Source organism: Nansenia antarctica (assembly GCF_963989245.1).
Source record: "Nansenia antarctica genome assembly, chromosome: 3".
In the NCBI taxonomy this organism is placed as follows: domain Eukaryota; kingdom Metazoa; phylum Chordata; class Actinopteri; order Argentiniformes; family Microstomatidae; genus Nansenia; species Nansenia antarctica.
This window is the reverse complement of record NC_137688.1, coordinates 57,148,050-57,174,520: the sequence shown is the minus strand read 5'-3', so window position 1 is coordinate 57,174,520 and position 26,471 is coordinate 57,148,050. Positions and strand designations below refer to the sequence as shown.

Genomic DNA, 26,471 nt, shown 5'->3' with positions numbered 1-26,471 from the left:
TCTTTAAAAGACTATTCAACACTTATGTATTGACTGTACCCCGGAGCAGGCTATTTATAGTGCAAGGTTGTTCTTTGACAGCAAGCTGACAGATGTATCAAGGGAGAACATTGAGTCAAAAAGTGATGGACATGCAGGTGGAATGGACAGACAACTCACACATGTGTACTTTGTTATACATCGAAATTACTCTATCGCCATGTATTGCATGTATTGCATGTATGTATTGCTCTGATGAAATAATATCCGTTCTGGTGAGCCGTCTTTGTGGAGAACAACGGGGGGATGGTTTTAATGGTGACTGACACATAGGGATGTGTCAGTCATGGCACTGCCATACTGCATCTTGCCCTGAGTAAAGTGCATACCTCAGTTGTATCACGCACGCACACACGCACCAAGGGGAGCCAACATGTCTCGTTTTAGAGTACTCTTTGTTTCATAATGGATCCATTACAAAAGAATACATGCAAAAAAAATAGCATCAGTTTTTCTTCACAGTGTGAGGACTGGAAAATGATGCATCACAATCCATTAGCACAGCATGCCACAGATGATGGGTGCGAGTGTGGACGCCACGGCTATGGACGCCAGTGAGTGACAGAAAGGCTAATTGACAAGCAGAGACTCACAGCAGCGGAGAGTCAATGGGGCCCGCGATAGCGTACCTTCTCCCAATGATGAAGCCAAACACCATGAAGACCAGGATGATGGTCCCCGCCACAGCCACCACCGCAATGATGATGACGGGGTTCTGCTCGCTGGAGACAATAGCGGCTGCCAAGAGTGACAGGCACAGGCACAGGCATACACGCACACACACACACACACACACGCACACACACGCACACACACACACACACACACACACACACACACACACACACACACACACACAGGCATACAGTGTGAACTTCAGCACATCAAAAGTCTTCAAATCTTTAGGAAATAATAGAGCAAATGAGGAGGAAGGAGAGTGATAACCCTCTTCTCGCCCTCTCTGAGAGACGAGGAGGGTTGCTTCTATTTAGGGCCCTCAGTATGTACGGCTCCTCTGTTTCAGAAAGTGGGCTTAATAGTCCCCGATGGATACACTGGTGCCCTTCATCTAAAACAATGACACATTCAGGTTGAACCGTTTCCCATTCAGTGCTCTTACAGTGGTGGACTGTTTGCATTGACACACCACCGATTGCTCCAAAGAATGGGAGCGATGGCACTTTATACTGTCATTGTGCATTGGTGTACGGCTGGGGAATTCATGCCTTCTAAATCAGAGCCTACGCTGGTATAAATGCTAGAGAAAGGAGGAATGATTTCTGAGACACTTTAGTTGTTCTGAAACCTACTGCTCCTTTCAGGAAACACCACTCCTTAAATCCAATATTTGAACTTTTCAATTGTTATTATATTGCACTTCTTTCATTCTGCTTTTAATTTACTGTATTTTAAATGCTGACAGTTTAGGCTCTGTTTTGAACTGACTGATTTCTTTTTCTATTTTGGAACTTTTTAATTGTTATTTTATTGCATTTTTATTTATTTCTAATATTAATATTCTTTAATGTATCTATCGTTCTTGTACAGCACTATGAATTTGCATTTAGTTGTATGAATATGTGGAATAGGCTACAAACAAATTTGCCTTGCCAATATCAAATGTAAACACTATGTTATCAACTCCAATGCAACTTTAATGAAGCTTTAATCTACATTCATCATCCCATCTGTCTGTAAACAATGTGTCTGAGCTGCTGGTACCTGTGGCCTCTTCCTTGGTGGTGACCTCCAGTCTGGGGCCGTAGGTGCCGTAGCCTGCTGCTGTGAACGCTCTGATCTGGAACACATAGGCAGTGCTGGGCTTCAGGTTGTTCACTGTGGCTGAGGTGGACCTGGACTTCACAGTAGAGTAAATACGATCCTTCTGCTCCTTTAGAGAGGGGAAACAAAAAAAACATGTTCAGGTGTGTTCATGATCTGTTATGATCCCTTTAAAAGTTGTTATCTGTATTATGTTCATCAGTCAAAGACAGACACATTATATGGGCCTTTCATGCTGAAGATGAGTTGAATTTGTAAAAAAAAAAATCGGCATGTTGGAATGCCTCAGTTCATAAAGGGGACAATATGTAACAAAGATAATATGTATCTATACCATCTCAGTTGATAAACAAAAAGCACTCAAATGAGGCTGTCTTGTACAGAAACAATTTCAAAACCTGAAGGGCACTCCAAGGCTTGGAATCCATGTGGATGTACCGCATGTAACATGTATTTTTGTTGATCTGTAAATGATTTACCCCGACAAATCCTAAATGGAGTGCCAAAAGCCTGTTAGGAGTGAAGTCATGGTCGTTTCCTATTTTACAGCTGGCCTGGGTACAGCCATAGTACGCGGCACAAGAGACTGATTCCCGGACGTCTTGAGCCAACGTGGATAACATCCAGACTCTGGTATCCACCAGCTTTTGATTTGTTGTGTTAAACCCACTCATCTCAACCTTGCTGTACCTTGCTCATCTGTTCAGACTTAAAACACACGGGAGCTGTGGTATATTACAGTATATATGAGGGGGCGAAGGAGATACAGTAACAGATTGTTAATCCTGGCCCGGGTACATTGATGGAGTGTTCTGGCATGTGTGTGGGTGTGACTGTGAAAGACCATGGACTGATTAAAATCTTATGAGCGCCTCATTCATTATTGCAATTATAGGACAAAGAATGTACTTGCAGGATCTTGTCGATTCCACTCACAGCAGTGAGGAGACAGAATGTGAAATGAAGAGTAGGCACAATTTAAATAAAAAAAAGGAAAGGAGGGAGAGAGAGAGAGAGAGAGAGAAAGAGAGAGAAAGAGAGAGAACTGCATTGTGTGTTCCACATTGGTAGTCTGTATGTACCATACATTATTGATATAACTCATGGAACAAATTGGCCCCCAACCCCGCTACCCAAATAATAATAAATAAGAAAAAGTAAAAAAATAAAATAAAAAAATATTGATTGCTTATGGATTATCGATACAGCTACACTGATTTTATTGCACAGCGAAATCGGTGCATGAGACTCACCTTTTCGTAGTACTTGATCTCATATTCGGTGATGACGCCATTGGGCTGTTCGGGCTCCTGCCAAGAAAGTTGGATGCTCCGCTGCTGCACCCTCTCCTTGATGACTTCGCTGACTTGAGACGGAGCTGTTTGAACAAGAAAATGTCAATAAGAGAGGAGCCAACCCCCTCTGCACCCACACACCCACACACCTTCCTGTCCAATCAGCCCCTCGCTGAGTCCCGCTCCTCCATGGCGCCTGAACAACACTCAGTGGCCCTCATGTCTCAGGCGCCCTGATGAATATTCACAAGGCCGCTTCTAAATGTTTACACCTCATAATGGAAATTTCAATTACAGTGCAAACAGCGGAAGATAGCATTATCCCAGTCCATGTAAAAACTGCAACACGTGGGTTGTGAATGACAATTAAGTTAAATAAATTCCGACAACATCGTTGGAACTGGCAGGCACTTATTGTCCTCGATGACAGAGGCATTCAGAAATGCTTTTAGAGAGAGATGTACCTGTAACCTTCGAGACACCCGTTTTATGAACAGCAATTAACGCTTGCACTCTGCATCGACTTAGAAAGTTTGTCTCTTTCTGTCCCCTGCTTAACTTTAAGTGTCTCGCTGCAGGTATTCAGTGCTGTTTTTTTTTACAGCAGGAGTTCTGATAAAACTGAATAGACTTGAATTGAATATCCAAGTTGAAATCAGCGATAATGAATACACTGAACTCCTTTGTGCAGATGGGGCATGCATTGCTGGTGTGTGCTGGGAAGATGGGACAGATTGATCTGTGATACCCTTAGATACATATACAATATCAACCACACACATCACGCTTCAGTTAAAGCCAGGTGGCTTCTCAAGGAAATAAGCAAGATTTAATTTTCAGAGAACCACAAATGACGACCTGAAGTTGAACATCGCCAGAGAAAACGGAAAATGCTCCTCGTTTGTATTTAACCGTGGATAAAGTCCTAATGAGAATACGCTAGGAGAATCCTTACATATGGAATACGAGGGGGGGAAAGAGAAAAAAAAATGAGGGGGGAAAGAAAAGAAAAAAACACAGGTTCTGTGGGAAGGGGTTTTGGGGAGCTCAAGACTCAAAAGAGGATAATGTGCTGATGTGTGTGTCATGCTCAGTGACCCGGCGGAAGTGGAGCACTCTGGCCCTAACACCGGCTGACCTCTCTCTTCTTTTAAGATGACCTCGCTCTAATGACTCCTACTGGATTAAAACCTCATTAGGCCTCATCTACATTCCTGACAGTAATGCACACGACAGTGGACACCGGAGACCCCTGTTGTGACATGTCCCACATAATCCACCCAAAACACCCCGGCAATATGTCATTTTTTGACTATGATGACTCAGTTAACAGGGGCGATTAAGTTTTCATTCCCCAGTCACAACAAGTGGTTAAGGGCAGCTTAAATGAGTGGGTTAGTGGATGGGACTACCCCTAGCCTCTGAAGGAAAGGGTTTATTTTTCCAGATGTATGCTTGGGGGGGTGTGAGTTTAGGACTGCCTCAAGATGCCATTTAATGATAGAGACACGGAGGAACACTCAGGGTAGGGGCGTCTTGACAAAACAAATTCTGTTTGCACTACACTACCCAATCCCTTGTATACAAGTGTCAATTGCTTTTGTTTTCCACTTTACTGCCACATCGACTGTTTGGGGGTTTACAGGCGCCATTCTGAGTCGCTTCCTTATTACTGAAATAGGACATCGGTGTGAGTCACCACACCCATAGTAGGCCTACGAAACCATAAGAAAGGCTGTAAAGGGAGCGAGAAGCACAGTCTGTTGATGAAGCACTGCGAACACGGTGAGGTGTTTCAATAATGAGCTGTTTTAACACTAACTCCCTCCTCTCCCGCAGTCTGACGCAGACTTCTTCAGGACAAAATCTGGCACATTTATTCCCCTTTGCCCCCAGGGTTCCAGTGACTCAGACAGTCATCGCCGTTCCTCCTCTTTAGCCATGGGTGACGGAGAAGCTCACTGACCAGCATTAACAGATGTGTTTGAGGTACAGTTCCAAACAGGAAGGCCCTTACTATCACCTCTGTTGGGGTGAGAATGAGAAGTGAGGGTTCACTGTGAATATGGAGGAGACATGTTCCTCTGGCTCCGTGCCTTTTCCCCTGTGGATTACTCTACCAGCACCCTGTGACAGCCATTAAAGACATACTTAACATTATGACCAGTCAGCCAGCCACTCAGACACTTCCAACATACCTGAGGGGCTTAGTGTACCAGAAAATTTGATAATTGTTATGCCTGTCTTAAAGGGACTGTTTTGGAAGGCGTTTGTGCAATCATTCTGCAATATTAGAGAACGTATTAGTGACCCCAACACCTCCTGTAAAGCTAACTCATCCGCAAGCCACTCTCTATTATGCTCTGAATTTCAATACCTTATGAATACATTACGCATGAAGACTTTAATATCCTCCCTTCCTTCACTCAGCTGGTTGGTTCTAACTCTACAGTGGCAGTGGCAGTTCATTATATAAACTTATTTTTCTGCTCTTCTGCTTGGCTTGTGGACCATACCATGGCTATGAAGACATCTTTTCAAATTGCCAAAACTAATCAAGTCAAGGTTGATTATTGTATGCCCTCTGATTGCGTGTGCTTGATCACTTGTATTTTAAAAAGCAAGGTTTCTCATAGTGTTTAAATTAAATATGAGTGGGAAAATACTGGGTCTATATAGGCGTTGTAGAATAAAATAGAAATCTAGTGATGACAATGACATCACCACACACACACACGTGCAAACAGACTTGTTATAAACTTCTGATATAAAACAATGAAACAAGGAAGGTGGTGTTTGGATCACAAAGGAAACATCCCAGACATATTTTACACACAGGGTGTTGTTTTCTTCAGCGTCCTCTAGTAGATGTCATCCTGTCGTAACCACAACTTTGATATTTATGGCCCACTTTGTTAAGGCACTCAACTGTAATAGATTGAAGCCTTTTTTAGACATCTTTTCCAGAAGTCTATGAAAACATCAAGATTGGCGACAGTGTCGCCCAGGGTTGACACTAACGAGGTATGACATAATCGAGATTACTTCCATTTGCCATTGTGACTCCCATAAGAGATAGAAAAGTCCCATGTATTAACCATTGCTGGCGCACAGGAGAGAGAGGGACATTTAAGCGGTGAGCCTGGGGAGGGGGAGAGCTGGTGTGTGTGTTTGCGCGTGCGTGTGTGTGTGTGCGTGCGTGTGTTGAGAGTCGGGGAGCTCTCTCCTTGTATCTCCAGGTTGTCAAAGCTAGCCTGACTGGCTGAAGAGCTGGCCCTAGCAAGGTTATTCAATCACTCAGTAGACTGCACACTGGGAGCAGACATGAAAAAAAAGAGAGAGGAGAATTCCCTTTTTGTGTCTCTGCTCAGTCAGTAGAGGCTCAGTGAGTCAGAAAATAAAAACGGCAAACAATGATAGGCCTGGGCTTTGATGAATGTGAGGGGACTGTCGTTGGAATTGGCGTGACACGGTTCTGGCTTGCGGGCCAGCGGCACCGGTGTCCTCTTCGGCAACTGCTGCGCCACACAGAAAATGTGCTTCCCCCAGCCGCCCACCGCCGCTCAAGAGCTTTGTCTCCTCCGCTTAGAGTTTGTGAAGGCAGATGATGAAACCGACCAGCGCAGACGTAAATTGTTCAGCCCGTTAAGTAACGCTTTCATTTTTCCAGAGCGATCCAAGGCTTCAGCTTTCATGTGGATGACATCCCTGACTGGAGCCCTTTGTAATGGAGAAACTCTCCGTCCTCCGCACCCACAGCTAAAACAGGAGCTCTCCCAACTCCGTCTGATCACTTGGCAAACTCATTCTCCTCTCAACTCATTAAGTTGATCCTCAGGCTTTAAGTATACATTGTGGTTTCAAGCTATAATGGGTACACATGATGGGCATTTGATTGGATCATTTCCACATCTCTAATTCATGGTGAGCAGCACTCTAAATGAAGGTGTATGAAATACCCTTGAACAGGGATGTGCTTAAAAATAAAAGTTAAAGAGAGACTAGGACAGGACAGAGCACAGCCTGCATAACAATGCCGGAGTAGGGGCACCTTTGATGGGCATGGACAGGGCCTCCATTCGAAAGAAATTACGGTAGCAGGGATTTCATTTGGGGGGGGAGGCTTAGGACGGGTCTTTCATGTTCCATGGGAGAGTTGACAGATCCACAGCTGAAGGCCTGATGATTAATACATATCCAACGCTTCTGTACTGACAGCTAGACTTGGCCATCAAAATGACAATTTCACATCATTATTTCCCTGCTATATAACCTTTTAGAAACCTCCTATCATATATTAATTTGTATTCTCCGCCTCCACATTGAGACGTCAAATCCAATTTTCGACACTTCCGAAACCTTTGAGATATGGAACCGTCCACGGTATATGTTGACGACGCCATGTCTGTTCTGAAATGACATGCATTAGCGGCATATTTCGAAGATCAAACGAACGCTTCCCGATCAGAATTTGTATCTCCAATAGATAATTTATTGATGGGCATTTTTATCTCTATGGGAAAATACTCGCCTTGTGCAGAACTGTGAGACCAGAAAGAGTGATTTACAATGGAGGGTCAGGGAGGACATTGCACCACTCATGCTACACTGATATGTACCCCAAATGTGTATTTTGCAGCCTCCATCGCAGGCTGACACTGTGCTCATGTTAACCTCCAATGGCGCCCCATGCTGAGAACTCATTCGTAAATCTCAAAATAGCATTCCGTTCTGTAACAGATGCAGAAATCACTGGTCAGCTCTGTTACATAATTGTTTAGCCAGCAGGGATTCCCATTGGAAAACCACTCAACTGCTCTCTGTCAGTGTCCAAATTAGGGAGCAGAGTTGGCAGGCTATCATCAGCATCTTAGCTCACACCCTGATTCTTCAGAGCGACAACTGGGGCTGCAGTGGACATATTCATCTTCCCTCATGTAGGGCAGTAAAAGAATAACCTCCCACCTACACTGTACAATACAACCCTCTTATCACCATCATCATATATCAGTTATAGTGATGTATGCTAGTGAAACGATGTATCATCACCATCTTCTGCATGAGGACATAAAAAGCAGAGTGATAAATGTCCTCTTGGGGATAAACCAGACATTTCACTCTGCACATGAAAGTGAAGCTCAGAAATAATATGTTTTTCCAAGCCAAATAATTCCCTGCCTAATAAAGTGTTGATAAACAATAATATGGAGTAATACAAAAAAGAAAAAACAGCATAGACTTGTCTGCCTTCTACAAATCACACACGCACTCCTGCAGTATAACACGGCTCTAAAACAGCGCTTCAGCTCATTCAGCGCGTTAAAGGGGCAATTTGTAATTGATATATTCTTGTTTTCTCTTCTTTTAAATACATCATATATAGCCACTCATTCTTGAATATTAACGTATTTAATGTCTCATGAGTTTAGATCAGTGGCGGCTGGTGCTAAAATGTTTGGGTGGGGCACAGGTTATGGGGGCATGCTCCACGGGGAAGAATATCAACTTTAAAATCTGGATTTACAGTCGATTTTTGCATGAGAATAGCTCTACCCCCCTGTACAGACCTCGCCATCCTCTCTACCCCCCTGTACAGACCTCTTCATCCCCTCTACCCCCCTGTACAGACCTCTTCATCCCCTCTACCCACCTCTACCCACCTCTACAGACCTCTCCATCCCCTCTACCCACCTCTACAGACCTCTCCATCCCCTCTACCCCCTGTACAGACCTCTTCATCCCCTCTACCCCCCTGTACAGACCTCTTCATCCCCTCTACCCCCCTGTACAGACCTCTTCATCACCTCTACCCCCCTGTACAGACCTCTTCATCACCTCTACCCCCCTGTACAGACCTCTTCATCCCCTCTACCCCCCTGTACAGACCTCTTCATCCCCTCTACCCCCCTGTACAGACCTCTTCATCCCCTCTACCCCCCCTGTACAGACCTCTTCATCACCTCTACCCCCCTGTACAGACCTCTTCATCACCTCTACCCCCCTGTACAGACCTCTTCATCACCTCTACCCCCCTGTACAGACCTCTTCATACCCTCTACCCCCCTGTACAGACCTCTTCATCACCTCTACCCCCCCTGTACAGACCTCTTCATCACCTCTACCCCCCTGTACAGACCTCTTCATCACCTCTACCCCCCCCTGTACAGACCTCTTCATCACCTCTACCCCCCCAGTTTTCTCTACAATTTCTACAATTTTCTCTCTACAGTTTCTACACGTCAACGTGTACCGAAACACTTGTTTCCAACGTGGTCCTACGTTTCTCCTACACCAAGACACATACAAAGAGCATAGAAACATACAAAGAGCATAGAAACATACAAAGAGCATAGAAGATACAATCAGAATACAGTCTGCCATTCCTTCTCCCAGCATCGATTTGGTTTTCCTATCATGACTGAAGGACAGATGATTCACTTACTTACACAAGTTTGACTTCGGTAATAGGTCCAGTTGCAATATCATCAAGTTGGGAACAAAAGATGCCTCCTTCTAATCCATTTTGTTCAATTTGTTTACAAAGTCCGGTAGTGGTTTGCTGTGTGATTTGCTGTATAGTTCCATATTCCCCCTGCGTGTTGGTCGCACGGCAGCGGAGACGGCAGCGGAGACGGTCGCGGAGACGGCAGCGGAGACGGTCGCTGATAATTTTCCCTGCCTTTGTATAAACTTGCTTTATAATTAAATTTGGTCTGGGTGGTCCTAATTCCTTTACTGTTAATTTCTCCTGGTTGCTACGACGGCTGAACGGTGTTTCTTTTAAAGATTCAACCGAGTTGTTCAGAACATTACTAGCCGCCATAGCCATGGTGAAGCAGGTGAACGAACGTGATCTGAAATGTAGGTTAATTGGCTAGCTCGTCTAAAGCTACGCCGGCCGTATGACATGACGTAAGCACGTACGATTCTTTGTGCATGTCCCAAAACCCCATAGACAAATGACCGAATGGCCTGAAGTTACCAAAATAGATTTTACATGCAAGTCTACGAGAACAGCCTAGTGCAATTTCGAGTAGAGTGAAAGTTGCACTGAAAGGGGCGGGTCTTGAAGCTGATTGGATTATACTCCACAGAACACTAGCTGATTGGACTATGATATACTCCACAGAACACTAGCTGATTGGACTATGATATTCAGAAGCAACACTGTCTAGAAGTCATAGAAAAAAATCTCTCTCTTCTCCCTTTGGTGGGGCATTGTCCAATTGCCCCTAATGAACCAGCCTCCCCTGGTTTAGATCAACTGTCTTACCGCATCCGAACTTATAATTACAATATCATCTTGTTTTACTCTATTGTTTGTAAACAAACCAATTGTAAACAAACAATATATAGCTTCCTTGCATCCATAGCGTTGTCTGTGAAATTGAGAGTGGCTACATTTCTCCAGCCTCATCCCTTAGCTGTTTACCAGAAGCCCGCTTTGTTTGTTTGTTTGTTTGAGTTACAGATTCCACCTTTAATGTCCACTTTTTTCCTCAGTTGCAGAGGACGCAGAATCCTACTTAATATAATAAATTTCCCTAGCTGCCAAATGATGGCTTTCGCTGACTTATGGCGCCAATTACACTGACAATAAACATCAGGTCGGCATGTGAGAGAGGAGAATGTAAACCGTAGTAAACGCGGACGTGTTTCGGGGAGGTCGTCGGAAAATAAATGACACGGTCAAAAAACAGAGGAGGAAAAAGTCAGTGGCTTTGTAAATAAATCTCAGTTTTCGTTCAGAGTCCGTCTTCCATCTGAACTCACTTAATCAGAGTAAATCCCACAGAACTGCCCGGTTCGATATCCCTGTTTTTTAATTGCAGAATTTCCTGAAATCCACAAAGAATCACCGCAGAGACAAGCCTGATGAAGTCATAACAATGTGCCGCGGCTTGTCCAAATCCCTTTTTGGGTGAGACGTATTATAATGATGATTTCTAACTCCTGCTCAGCACATTGGATGTCACAGGGAATATACACTAGGAAACAACAGACGCAGCCTAGATGAAAAATGAAAGTACAGTACTGGGCCATGCGGTAATGTAGACGCTTGGCTTTGCTTATCGGGCTGCCTCCATGACCTTTCTGGTACAAGCAGCTGCAAGGCATGTCATTTCGAATCCACCAAAGAAGCTAAGCAGAGATATGTGTTTGCATACACAGTGGCTTTATGATTTATCTTAATAAAACAAAGGCTTTGAACTGAAAAAGGCGCAGAGCAGATTACTACCAGGACATTTCTAAGTAGGTTTTGCGACTGTGGCTATTTACAGGAGCCACTAACCAGCCTCCAACTCCTCATTTCTGTTAAATGTCAAAGCACAGCCTCGGGCCCCACAGCGCACACATCTAAAGCCTTGATTGGACAACTGAGACATACAGGGATTGAAAAGTGAGATATTTCACAAAATGCAGTGTGCGGGTGCGACTGCAGTGCGACTGATGAGGCTGCTTGGGTCAGAATCCTAAGGCGCTTCTATTATTCAGGGATTTTGAGCATTATGGCCACTTATCTGCGTCTTCCCATAGAGGCAGTTCCTGCTGCCCACGTTCTCGTTTCCTTATCAGCAGCGAATAAATCTTATGTTTGGCATCAGGCACTGGGAATATTACAATTTCAATTAAAAAACCCACAGCCCGTTCCACAGAACGAGGGGAACATATGATCACTGAGCAGTTGGCATCATAAACAGCCATTTATTATAGAAATACCTCTGTCATCACGAAGATGATCATATTAATCAGACCTCATATGCTCTTTAATCACAATCTTGGACAGCATCCATCGCAGGAAAATCATATCCCCAGCCCCTCCAGCCGCGTCTGTAATTTTGCACGGAGGAGTCTGGTTGGACGCACTCTGCTGCTGATTGCCAACAGATCTAGGCCAAGCTGGCTGCTGACTGAAACACTGAGTCAGGTCCATACCTGTGGATTATAGTTTTAAGACAGACTATCACTCCCCAGCGTGGAAAAAATAACTCAAACTCCAATCATTGTGGACAGCTGTAGGGGTGCGGTATGTGGAAATAAAATACATCATCATCACCCTTGGTTTGTCAATGGCCAAGCAAGAAAGGTACTTTTTTCCCATGCTACTATCTATTATTATCTATCTATGAGACTGGTGTTTTGTTTGGTTGTTTCATTTGGCAAGGGCTGACTGGAAAGCATTGGTTGAGAGCAGGACACATCTGCGACAGTGTGGACATGGTCCATTATACATTGGGTTCTGTTCAAGAAACACTTGGATGGTTGGTTATAAAATAGAGGAAATAGGAAGAAAAAAACCCCCAGCTCAGACTATCAGCCAAAAAAACAAATAAGGAAAATGTAATTAATGATGAAATAAATAATATTGAATGAGATAGCCAACCCCTGCCTTCCCCACAGCTCTGAACATGCAGTTTAATCCTTTGTTTGTTGCAGCACGGTGCAGGTGAGAAAGAGTCACGATCGAGGTATGCTACAGCTCTTTCATGTCTGCCGGTAAATCCCACACAAATCCAATAAATGCTTCCGTCACAACCCCACCTAGCAACCTCATTCTACCTCATATTTCGCATGAACATGATCACTGGCACCTTCCGCCACCGCGGCCACACCAAAGCAAAACAGCTTGGCATGGAGGTGATAATGACTTTACATGGAAGTTGGATTTGCCAAAGTGGGCGTAGGGGCTGTGCATACTGTAACTCATTTCTCTGTGACAGCTCAGTGTGCCTGTCCATGCATAAACAACATCAGCTCGAGCTGTGGCTTTTCCCCTTCCACGAAAAAAGAGAGTGCATTACTGGAGTATGTGCATAGTGATGAGAGACAGCGCCGGAACGCCCACTGGACTGCACCAGCCAGTAATCACTGGGATGGACTCCGCACAAGCAAGCCGCAGTGGCCGTGATGAGTAACCCTCGCCCCAGACACTCAGACACACTCAAGCCCTCCTCAGCGCTCATCCATCGGAGCACACAGCTGTAGGATAGAGATTGCGCAAAGTCTGCTTAGTCACACTGACTGGAGTTTTGAGCCGGGCTTTTTGTGTGTCTGTCATCACCGGGGAGCTCCTCTATCATTCATCTGTCTGATGTTAGCTCACTGGATGTCTTCTTTATGTTCCGACAACAACAAAATGACAGGGCATAACAAAAAACAGACGAGTGCTCTTACATTGATTGGGCGTGAGCCCTTAGCTCACTATACACCTCATAACAACATTCTCCAAACATATGTTTTCTTCGTTTTTTTTTAAATTCATTACATATTCACCATTGATGATTCACACACCATACAGATTTGTTGATTCTATAAATTATCTACCCCCCCCAGCCACTATTATTTCTGTGTTGTATTCGCTTATGGAAACAGTAACTGATTATGATTAATGGCTGGCTAGCATACAAAGAGAAACTCATTGACTCAGTGTTTAAGGGGCTTTCCGATACCAGTGGATAAAACATTATACAGTATATCATTTCAGAGTTGGTTTGCCGTATCTCCCAGTTTGTAACAATCTGTTTTGATCAGAACTGTAACAAAGATTTATTATAAAGCGTCAGGTAAAAGCTGTTTTGTAAAATCATTGGAGTCTTACATTTCCACCCAATGTTGGTTATTAGGCAAACAGCATGAGAAAGGGATGATTATTCCCTGAATCAGACAACACTGCTTTCTCACTGCTCTCTCCCCTCCCCTTGAAAGCATTGCTGATTTCAAATGGCAGAAAACTAGACTGTGCTGAGTGATCAGCTACCTGCTAAAACAATGCGTTCTCTCAGGTTGCCTAGTTGAACCCAGAGCTGCCAGGGCCCTCTCTGCCCTACAAAGGCAAGCCAGAGAGTGTCCCCTTTGTCCCTCCCTATACTCTCCTTGCCTCCACAGAGCTTTCCAGGAGCATGTGATTGGCCATAATCGCTGGGCACAAATCGCCCACCAGTGCCACCGCTGTAATACCTACTCGATATAAAGAGGTCAGCTCCATTTCCCTAGAAAGCAGCCCTCCTAATCCGCTTTAACATGGTGGTGTGGGGTGAGAATAACAATAACAGTCATGGATCGGAGGGAGCCGTCCCACCTCTCAGCTGGTGGAACTGACTAAGCTGTATCGTCCACAGTAGAGTGACCTTTGACCCAGGAAATCGGGCCCCAGGAGGTCCCACTGAGGTAGGAGTTGCTGCTGTTTGTTGATGTTTAGTATTCAGCAACCTGAACGGCTTGTGGTTAAACTCATTCCCCTAGACTGCTCTGGGGAGCATTCCTTTGAAAAATAAAACCTGTCTGTCAACAAAATATAAATTATTTACCTTCTGAAATCACTGAAATAAATTGTGTGTCATACACATAGCTTTTTTGCTATTCATATGAAAATGTGCTCATCTTAGGGATTATGTTAATAGTATACAATGAGTGTGTGAATACTATTTCACATTTTTGACATAGTGCCAGAGCACACTGTCCCTATCATTATGAATTACACTGACATCATTTCATGATAATTATCCCTTAGAAAGTAATTCAAGGCACTTTTCAGAGTTTGTCAGATAAAAGCATTAATTTACCTACGGTTACATACGGTTACCAACTGTACTAATGGACTTGCTAATGACTCTTTTCTAAATGGCTTGAAAAATTACTGCAATTCATCTTAGCCGTTAAGCAATACATCAATGCGTTCAGTGTGTTAGCCTACTATAGAGCCGTTTGCAAGCAATATTAATAAGAAACAGTCTACTAAGATAAGTGTAAAATGTCAAAGGCCAAGAAACAAATCGAAAATGATTAGCTAAATCATAATTCAAGGCTGAAAAACAATATTTATGAGTAGAAACATCAATTGAAGTACCCTAGGATGAGCAGGAGAGTTGGTTTGACAACATAACTCTGGTGAATCTTGTAGGTAGCATACCTTGTGTCATTAAGTACTGTAGTCCTATGGGGACTGTAACTGCTCAGTTAACTGAATAATGTTTTAGGTTCAAAGCAAGACGTTTCATGGCTCTGTGGTGAGGTTATTGCAAGTTGCTTAAAATGACAATCCCAAGGAATGGTCAAATAAAAATCATTTCAGCTGGGCAGATGAATCAGTTTCTGTCTGTGTATGAAAGGAATAAGGCCAGTGGAAAGTATTGAAAAGTGCGGGAAAAATAGAAAGGCTGAATGGCTCTTTGAAGTCTGCAGGCTGATTAAAGTTCGGAGCTAGGCCAGACACAAAAACTCAATCTTTACTTACTCCAAATGTGCTCTTTTAGAATAGTATTTCATCTTTCTCAAAGAGAGGAGTAGGTACTGTACAACCTGAATCTTCTGTGGAAACAGTTCTTTCAAAGGAACGGGAAAAATGTATATGAAAACACGTTCTGGTCAAACAAATGATCAGCCTCCACATGGAACTAATCACTTTTAATTGTGTTGTCTCTTAAAATGCCTGGCCTAACGCAACAGCCATTAATCAAACAGCACAATTAAAAAGCTGCCCCAGCCTGTTCTTTGTTGATCAGTCTGAATTGCCTTAATCCCTCACTGTTAAACAAAAAGAATCCAGTAGGTAGTCCAGCCATTCATATCCATATCCCACTCCCCATTTTGACCATGCAGCCCCAGTGTGGATTCAGACCCAGTGAGGCAGCAGGGGGTGGGGCTGGGGTGGGGTGGGTGGGGGGGGGGGGGGCAGGGTGTTTGTGATGCAGATAATTCTACACCGAGAACCTCCGCAATGTAGAGAGCACACACGCGCACACACACACACACACACACACACACACACACACACAAGCATCTATTACACAGATAGCAAAGTCTACTAACAATTGCCAAAGTCATCTTAAAATGGACTAAAGCGGCTTAAAGTTGTGTGTACAGACGACTAAGACACTGAAGCCCTCTCAAGTGAGAGATCAAGAAAAACTTGTTGATAAAGACCAGCCAGGTGTCACTTTAGTCAGCCTTTGTGTATTGGGGACAGGATTTGTCACCACAGTAATTGGTGATTTTTCCGTGTTAGACAGTAAAGGGGAGGCTTACGGCTAAGTGGGAGGGCCGTACGACCGTTATTTCAGGGTGTCAAGCTTGTCCCAAACCCTATCCCAATTAACCCAAGCACAGTGACAGAATGCCTCGCTTTGTGTGTCACACAGTATGTTTTCTTAGCAAATCCAAATCCACTTTGTCGTCAGTTAATTGGAGGATGTTGTCTTATTATTATGTAAATACCAGAGAATGCTCACACAATTCAAAATGAACTACCTCCAGTTAACTCTAGGTAACAAACTAACAAATGCCTTATTGACAGTCTGGGAGACCAGTGTACTCCCACCCGCAATAAAACCTTAAACATTGCATCCCCTTACAGTACAGAAAACGTGCCACTAATGATCTGTCCATGTCAACACTGATAAGTGGTTCTGTCTTCAGTCATCGACTGAGGAATCCTGACAAACAATGTTCATTCAGGTAGATTCACCTTGAATAACATGTCATTAAAATGTGCATGCAGGCAGATCAAATCTTCCTTCTTCTATCTCTATGACTGCCAATTCTTTAAAAAAAATGTTTACCTTTATTTAACCATCTAAAATTAATTGAGAACATTGTGTGCGTGTATGTGTGTGCGTGTGCACGCCAATGGCCCCTGGCCCGAGCATAAATTACTTTTTATTGTGATGACTGATGGAGTGATGATTCATTATTTATTGTAAGTTGCTTTAAATAAAGCTAAATAAAGCTAAAGCTAAGGCTAAATGCTCCCCCCCAAAAAAATACAGATAATCTGATAATAACGCTATAAATTATTGATTACTAAATAACCAATAATTGATAGAGCAATCCTAAATCATGATGACCTGCATCAAATATTACAACGCTGCATGCTAAATGTAACTTAGTTGCACTTGTTGTTAAACACACACAGAGACAATCAGACAGGCAGACAGACAGACTGACAGACAGAAAACACACTCTCTCACACACACACACACACACACACACACACACACACACACTCCTAAATTCACTTATGGCGCTTTTCCACTACAGGGCCAGCCCGGCTCGGTTCTTTAGCTACCCTTCACGAGCAGGAACTACAGGGCCGAAAGGTACCTTTTTGCCAGGCTGCGTGTGACGTGTGACGCTGCACACCGTTGATTGGTCAATGGAAATCGTCATCCCATGTTCATAGATTTCTTCGCTAACCGCCATCTTTAAATACCACAACAGATTTCGCTCTCGGAAAATGTCACTTACTGTTTCTGTAATAACGTATTAATAAAGATTAGAAAAATTATGATAACCATCGTATTATCTTAGTTTAATGTCATTTCAATGCATCATAGAACTTTTATTTACAACAAGCATAACAAAAAAAATCGCTATTATGGCGATGTCCTGTGCCTATGCTGTTCCTCAGTCCAGCGGCAGTCAAATGCCGGTAGATTCGTGTCTTGCTCCCTTTAACACATGTCGGTTTCCCTGGTTGCGAGATCTAAACTATTAGAACTGAAAGCGGCAGGTAACAGGCACGTAACATCCATATGCTGTATATATAAATAAATATATTTGACTACCAGCAAGACACCGGAGCACTCGTATCTATAACAAACGTCCGCTTGATTGTATGAGCCACGCGTCAGTCAGCCTTTCCGTAAAAATACATCGCTCCGTTATATATCTAACGTTACATGTTTTAAGGCTGATCTGTGCATGATAGTGCTGCATTATGTTGATCTATTTATATCGATCTATTCTTGCCAATTCCTTATTACCAGTGGAAAGGGGGAAGGCTAAAACACTTTGAATGGAATAGATAGGACTTTCCGTTCAATGGAGGAAGCATGATACTCGCGAGTTCATCTCGCTTTTCCCCCCGTTGATGTATTAAACAATCTAAGCAATCTAATCAGAGCAGTTGTTATTATGTCATATTATTGATGGATGTGCCATTTTTGATGGAGAGCAGTGAGCGGATGACTGGATGTGAGCATGTATTTGACTAATGCCGATAGATTCGCGCCTTGCTCCGAAACCGGAGCTGTCTACAGCGGATTCTACAGCGTTCCTTCAAACTATCGTAATTCATGAACTATATGCCCAATCTAAAAAATTCAAACAGTTTCTGAAAGCAGAGAAGTTGCACTTTTTGAACAGTTTAACTTTTTTAGGTTTATTACAGTAGTTCACCAACAAAAAAAAGCACAGTGCTCAAAGTGTCAGGAGAAATAAAAATAGAATCGTGTCGGCATTTCATGTCAGCATTTCCCTGGTTGCGAGATCTAAACTAGTCTACTAGAACTGAAAGCGGCAAGTAACAGGCACTTAACGTTACATGTTGTAAGGCTAATCTGCATTTTGACATAATTCTTATCGCATTTCCCCCCGCTGATCTGTATAGCGGGGGGAATCTTATGACACGTAACTCCCCCTACAGTCCCGGGTCCCTCAGTATAATGGAGAAGCGTTTCTGAAAGTAAGGCACGGCACGGCACGGCACGGCTCGGATACAAATGCGGCCCGGTTCGGGTCGGTAGTGGAAAAGCGCCATTAGTACTCCTATTGCACCTCACCTTATTGTCTATTGTATTGTTGTTATTTTATTTTTTACTTCGGCAATAAGACTGCACTGTTGAGAGGAAGCATGCAAAGTAAGCATTTAATTGTACAGTTTACAATCTGTATCATGTGTACATGGCCAATACACTTTGACTTGACTTGAGAGGTAACTATCCCTGATGAGAATCTAAGGACATCTAATGAGAGCTATCCTAAAGACTCAACCTAGAATGTACTCAAGACACTAGGTCTTGCCTGAGTGTTTCCAGCTACTGAATATGACTGTATTTGTGGCACTATTGTACCGCCCATCACTGTTTGACAGCGAAATTATTTGAGAGGATGTTACAAATGTAATTATTTCCGTCTCTGAGGATGCCATCTCTTCCCGAGTTTCATTTCAATTGATTTTTCCTTCAGAGAATTTCCTTTTTTCAGAGGACAATTCTAGCAAACAATTATTCTTCACCTTATAAAAGAAAAAGGCATTGACAATTTCAGGAAATAATATGGTTGGAACATTTGCATAGGGAAAGTCTGTGATCCAGAAACCACCCTGTCAACAAAGCATTTGCACAGCCACAGCAAACAAACCTAAAGGTATAGGTCTAGTGGAAAAGACGCCTTTGGTAATGCAAGCAAATATAATAAATCTTCAACACAAGCTGGTGTTTGGTCTACTACAAGACAAAATATCCTCAGAGACACAAATTCGGTAATTAAGCTGTTTCTTCGGCAGAAAACGTGTTGTAAAGGCATGTTCTTGTCAGCTGTGTATAACATGATTACATTTCACTGATGCACAAGGTTAAATAGGCAATTAAATTCCCTGCTACATGACTCCCTTGTTAGAATATTTGATTCTGAAGAGACACTTAAAAAAAGGCCTCATCTCCAATGACTACTAAAGATGACCACAGTGGCTCCACCTTCCCCACTGCTGGGATAATAGATCATCTGGGCATTGGTACTGAAGAAGCAGGAGATGTTTTTTAAAGCCCAGGGCCCACTTTTACAGAGTCACAGCATCCCTCCTACTCTTGGTAACTTCCTCTGGCACCAGATGTATGTCCCATCTGCTCCACAACTAATACCGGCTGACTCTCTGGACACCGTCATCTTTTTTACTGTTGTTTTACACCAAATCGTTGAAAGCAACCTACCAGATGGCCGTCATATTCTCCCTGCTTTGATAAAAAGTGAGGTATTTGTACAGAGCTGGTGTAACAGAGCAGGGTGGTGATGAGATCAGCTGAGGAAACTAGCAGGTGTGTGAGATGAAACCGAGTCATGGTCGGGCCGTAAGGCTTTGAAGCGACAGCTTTGGGGGTCAAAAGGTCGTCCGTAATTACCAGCAGGGCCGTTTCAGAAATGGCAACTGCAGTTTGGGGCTTTCTGGATTTTTTTTCTCCCCCTTTTTCCTGAGCCGAAGTGGTCTGACTCAGACTCATTATGATTTCCAAGTGTGATGATCTGAATAAAGGGGAGGGGGGGTGAAGCAGGGGGTTTAAGACATAATTAGTTCTCCTCACTGCAGGAGACAGTATGCTGATGAGAAAATGAAGGGCTGGAAAAAAAACAGACCTGTCAATCTCTCTCTATTCTTTTATCTCACAATACACCAGTGAATAATGCTCACATCACCGCAAGATCTCTGAAAATCCAAATCCATGCGCATAGTTGTGTTACTCAACACACAAAACCCTGCCATAGTTTTCTCTCCCATGAGACAATTTGTGATTCTCCTCAGACTAAATTGAAAGAAAATAAAACCTCTGTGGAAACAGGAAGTTGGTTTTTTTGCAGACATGTTTAAGGTCATGTTCTGTAACACAAGAGTTGTCTAAATAAAAATGTTCTCTGTACACAAGTCGAGGTCACAAGCTCAACCAGACTGCAAATAGCTATGAAATGGCTGTAACATCAAGCTGATGGTGGTGTTTTGCAACGTGTTGCAGATAGACTTTTACCTGTCACGTCTAGGTATAGCTTGGCTGTTAGCTATCCCTCTGCACCTGGAGTTGTGCTGGGGAAATGTCCTCTGTTACAAGAACTTATCAAGGCCTTGGTAGGGAGTGGTTGTTGTTTTTGCCCTTGTCCAGGAACACTATCAGGCACCTCTGACATGCATCACTCTTTAGCTTTTATGACCAAAGCCCTTTAGGTTTCTTCTACAGGAAATGAAACACTTGAATACCTACTGCAAACTGCCATAGCATTCTCTAGTCTGGGATCTGACATGGAGGAGCATGTGTTCCATATAAGCAGAGTGTCTGGGAGTCACAGGTGCATGGTCTGTGTGTGTGTGTGTGTGTGTGTGTGTGTGTGTGTGTGTGTGTGTGTGTGTGTGTGTGCGCGTGTGTGTGTGTGTGTGTGTGTGTGTGTGTGTGTGTGTGTGTGTGTGTGTGAGAGAGAGAGTTGTATATTAGTGTTTTCTGGGGCCCCACAGTCACCCGAGGGCAGTAAAGGGAACCCTTTTGACACCCCATGACTTAGAGCCAGCCTGCTCCTCTCAGCCTACCAGGGAGCACCTCCTTCATCATAAACACCACTGTTGCAAGCTTGAGTGTTCAATTCCTGATAACATTGTTGTAGTTTCATTCAGCCACACTTCTATGATTTGATTCATTAGAGGCAACAGATACATACTAATACAGAATACATTTGTAAAAACGCAAGAGGTACACAATAAGTGCCGCCTCATTAAAAGAAAGGTTATGGATTGCCAAATCCCTTCCTCCATAACAATGAGAGCATTGTCTCTGAACCAGAAACCACACCATTGTGTGTTATGAGGCCTTTCTGTCAGTGCTAAATATATTTCCATTACCACTTCTTTGTTCTCAGGTCGTGCGATTATTTATCCCCCTCATCTGCTACGTCCTGACAGACTACTTCAATTAGTAACTGTCAATCAAAGAAACTCATTATTAGGGACCATCGGACTTGAAATTAAATATATTAGAGTTTCATTTTCACCCTCAATGACAGTTCTCCACTCTTTGCAGGGCCATTAATTGTCACTGAACTCATAATGTGCACTACAAGGAATTGTCCTGTACTACAGCATTCAGAGGTACTCTTACAGGGTAAAATAACCATGCGTGGTTTTCGACATGAAAAGTCAACATTCAGAGGAGGTGAGGATTCTAATGAAAAGTTGTGTGCCTGTGTTGCTAAGGTAAACAACAGATTGCCTGGCTAAAAACTCTGTATCAAACTCTGTTTTCTGCTTCACGGGAGCATGAATAATTAAACAAGTCTCCAAACCTACTTCTGCCAGACGTGAGGTAGAAGATGAAACTGAATAAGATCAGTTCAGCACAGCCTTTTAACTTCAACATATTCCCAGCTGAGCAAAAACATCATAATCATAGAAAGTTTCAATTTTCCTGACAGTGTTTCCAATCCATACATCAAACAATATCAATTTCTACAAATATTCATAACTCACTCGCTCACTCACACACACGCACACACACACATACACCTAGACTGAGATATTGATAGACAGTCATTAGCATGACACACCCAAAAAGAAATTACGGGACAGCAGGCGTATTTTTCTTTTATGAAGCTGATAGCGCAGGAAGACGTGAAAAAATACTTTTGTGCAATATGACAACCCTAGTTGACTATCTGTGCAGTATAGTACAGTGGATTGTGTACATAGCCTTTATTTATGTAAACCAGCTCCTTACCTTACCTTGTGATTTTGTGCTTTTTCTAAAAAAAAAAAAAATTTTGCCTTTCCTAACACCAGGGGAGCCACCCCTCCTAAATTTCGTTGTTTGGTACCTGTACTGTAGCAATGACAAATAAAGTCCATTCCATTCCATTCCATTCCAAGACCGATCTGTATCGCACCTCCTCATAATCCAATGCGCTAAAAAATATGAGAGTCCATTTAAATGACTTCCTGCCTGCCAGTCAGGCACTTGCTGTCTTTCAGAAACCTGGCACGGCTTCGACCCACCACATTCCCACCACCACCACCACCACCACCACCACCATCACCACCACCACCACCACCACCGTGTGCGTGTGTGTGCGCGTGTGTGCGTGTGCGTGTGTGTGTGTGTGTGTGTGCTCTCCCAAGGCAGAGTAACAGGCTGTCAATCTGACAGGGAGCACGAAGCGCTTAAACTCCTGTGTTCCCAGAGAAAGGCCCTCTGCCACTGCCTGTCCAGAGGCTGTGATAGGGGCCAACTCAAGGGAAAGAGGGAACAGGGGCTACTGTGAGGAAGGGCTCATTCAAGCACAGCAGATTCAGGGGGATTTAGGGGGCTCGTCTGCCAGCAATAAAAGACTGAAACAGGATACTTGGGGAGATTAATTACCTAGATAGGCCACGATAATGCCATTTAAATGGGAAAGTAATTAAAGTGCACCTTCCATGAAAATTATTCATTGCTGACGGATTGGGTGACAGACAAATCAGGAGGCATTTACAGAAAGCTACAGGTTAAGTGCTGAGCGCTTGTGCTCTGAGACCACCACAGTTTTATTGCAGCTGTTGAATCTTAGTGCTTTGCCCAGCTCTCATCAAATTACTGCTAGTGGAGTAGCTGAAAAAAAGAGGGAAAAGAATGGGCTCCCAGGTAACGTAAAACCACTGACAAATGCTACAAAGGAGGATCCGCTTAACTAGAAAATTACACCGCCTGGCAGTGGTCAGTGGGGACCCCTCGGAATCAATCAATCCATTCTGTTTAAGGCCACCGTGACAGATTAGGACATAAAAGGAATCCATCAATGGACCTTATTGTTCCCAAATGTGTTACTTTCTCATATGTATAGAACAATATCCATTCTGTGGTGATAGTCTAGATAAAAGTGACCATATATAGATTGAATCGATCAAATTCAATCAAATTGATTGACGCTATCGGCGTGCACGGATGACCATGGAAATAGCCTACTTCCTACTTCAACGTTTATCCAGCTGATCGAAAACATTTTAAGAGAGGATGATTGGCTAATAGAACAAAATACCTTTATTGTTTCGGTGCTTCACACCAAACAGTCAAATAGGCCAGACAATACCAGCCAAACAACTTTGTTGAAAGGGCGGGGGGGGAGGAATATTTGCTTCTCACGCAACGCTAGGGCCTAGAGAGGCATTTCAGATCAAAGTGAAATAGCTTAGCTTACATTCATGCGTGCTAGAATGCATTTCGCTGAGCATAATGCAAGCAAATGGCATAGCCTGTTGTTTCCCTTTGAATGTTTTAATAGGTCTGTACTTCTTGACTGGTGCTCTGATCTCCTTTTGAAGTACATGTGAAGCTGCACAACAACAGAGCCGGCGGAGCAGTAGCTAAAAATAAAACCCAGAAGGAACTCGCATCTTATCTTCACCCATTCATCGGCATCAATCATCTGATCTGGAAAAACGAGTGCTGAAATACTCTCACTCTCACACACCAACAATTTAAAAAGGCTATCGATGTGTGTCTTCCCCCAAAAGCACTTCATCCGACATCGTTATGCGGATACAGAGAAACAGAAACACGATACTGATTCGTTTCATTTTTCAACCACGACCGCCTCCCGCAGATCTAAATAAAACAATAGCCTAAATTAAGTTGTATCCCTAGCTACCGCTTTCTGACTCCTACTGAAACCACCTCTGAACACCATGTCCACGATTGGAGAAGTTGCTATCTCTATGAAACCTGGGCCTGTGCTCCTGGCTAATATGAGCAGTCAGCATTAAAATCGATTTCCACAGCTTCCCGCTCTCTTTATTATATTGTTTACGCCTCTTGCTGTACCCACCTAAGCGGCATTCACTGGTCTGTAGCTAAATGTTCTGCCACACACACGCACACGCACACGCACACGCACACGCGCACACACACACACACACACACACACACACACACACACACACACACACACACACAAAAACACACCCCCTACACACCCTCCCCCCTCCACACACACACACACACAAAACACACACACACACACACACACACTCACACAAACACACGCACACACACACAGGTCCTGTAGCCATTCCCTTAACCAATTCCAATCCAATTTCTGTGCGGTTCTCCACAGTGGATTTTCTGGCTCGGAGATGTGAACATGCTCTTGAATAAATATTAATGGATGTTCGATGAGCAATTCCCACTCAAAGCATGTGACATAACAAAAGGCCTTGTATACAAATGTGCTGTATGCATAAAGCCTGAAGCACACCAGTGATGGCAGCTTTGTAGAGCTGTCATTTGACAATAGAGCTCTGATTGAAATGCACTCATCTAACTTTCTACAGATGTCACCAGAGAAACAAAAATCAACAAGATGACAAGGTTCTATTCAACTTCAGGGATGTGACTGGAGAGGAGAGAAATAAAGCCTATGAAATTGACAGATTCGAACAGTAGCTATTTAAATTAATTTCAGAGCTGAGAGGTAATTAGGTTTCTTGGAACAATAAGCACTCAGCACCTTGTGCAGCTCCCAGTCTCACTCCAGACACTTCCTTTGGTATAATTAGGGGAGGTGTGAATTCTTCATCAGATGGATCACCATCTGCATTCTCACACTGCGTATTCATTCGCCTCCCTCCCCTAGTCCCAGCTCCTTCCTCTGCACTGGCTGATTATCATGCAGGAAGGGAGAGAGAGATGGGTGGGGGGGTGGGGGGAGAGACGGCAGGGAGAGGTCTTCACTACTCTCTTTAAGGTTTTCTCACGGCCACGGACTCCATACCTCCATCCCCAGGAAAGGTTAATCAATTCCGGATGATGAGCCGTAAAAGGGCTTAATAATGCAGTCATTCTTTAACGAGTGGTCCTGCATGCCTGCTCGGGAAGGAGCCATTGTTTTAGGAAGCGGCGACGTTCCAATTACAAAGCACCCAAGCATTCCCGAACACAGGCCACAGGGAGGAATGGACACAGTGAGGGTCCAGTGACCGGTGCTCAGAGACCCCGGAAAGGACTTGTTTTTGCGATGTGCAAGCTGAGTCACCAACAATGTGTTAGTATTGGACTAAAGCCAAGTAATGTAACCTCTCTGATGAAAGCAATCAGTTTAATCTATGGGTTAAAGCAGCGCATCTGTCAATCAATCCATTCTGTGGATAATCGTTATGGTTGATTTGTAACCACAGCTAATCACAGATAGCATCTCAAATGATACAGCACATACTTCAAATAGTAGCACTGGCGTCAAGATCCTTCACAATGTCCGACAGCTGAATATTCCAGAGGGTTAACAGAGCAATTGTCTGTTGTCAACGTGCCATGTCTAATTATCAGTGTCTCAGAGAGAGCATGTGTTAATTGTTTTCCCCTTTTTTTCTGCAGGTCTCTCCCTCCTTCCAATGTCCTTTTGCCCTTGACCAGGCAACCCTCAGCACATTCCAGCATGTGTCTCTGTCATGAACTGTGTCACCCAACATACATCATTCCCAATAGCTTATCCCACATTCGTTCTTCTGGCTGGCAGCAATTATCTCTCCCTTCTTGGCAATTTTAGAAAAGGAATCGTTAGGATATTTCTTCCTTGCTTGGTCATTTTTATTCTTCTGCGCACAAAGTCATGCAATATAATACTGTAAATGAATAACCCTATGTTTGTTGGACGATGGCAGAGAACGATGTCCCAGATATGCTGTGTCTGAGTGTACCACAATCAAATAAGTCACAGCTACCTTTTGCATTAAATGTATTAAGTTGGGGTGAAAGCTTATACTTGAAAAGACAACATTGAATCCTCTCTGTAGTTGGAAAGTAATCTGAACGGTTCTAAAATGTACTGTATACATCACAAGAACTACTCCATGTGAGC

General features: G+C 43.4%; 1 protein-coding gene across 7 annotated transcripts in view; it reads right to left on the bottom strand.

Annotated features, from left to right (window-relative positions):
- Positions 1–26,471, bottom strand: part of epha7 (eph receptor A7) — a 61,038-nt gene that overhangs the window by 7,161 nt on the left and 27,406 nt on the right. For 3 of the 7 annotated variants that reach the window (XM_080526394.1, XM_080526398.1, XM_080526399.1), the window contains exons 5-7: positions 3,075–3,199; positions 1,762–1,930; positions 669–777 (exon numbers count right to left, since the gene is read on the bottom strand). In XM_080526394.1, the coding sequence (XP_080382520.1) occupies positions 669–777; positions 1,762–1,930; positions 3,075–3,199 (403 nt within the window). Of the gene's footprint in view, positions 1–632; positions 778–1,713; positions 1,931–3,074; positions 3,200–26,471 lie in introns of all 7 variants that reach the window. The other 4 variants (XM_080526393.1, XM_080526395.1, XM_080526396.1 and 1 more) reach the window with 2 other exon arrangements.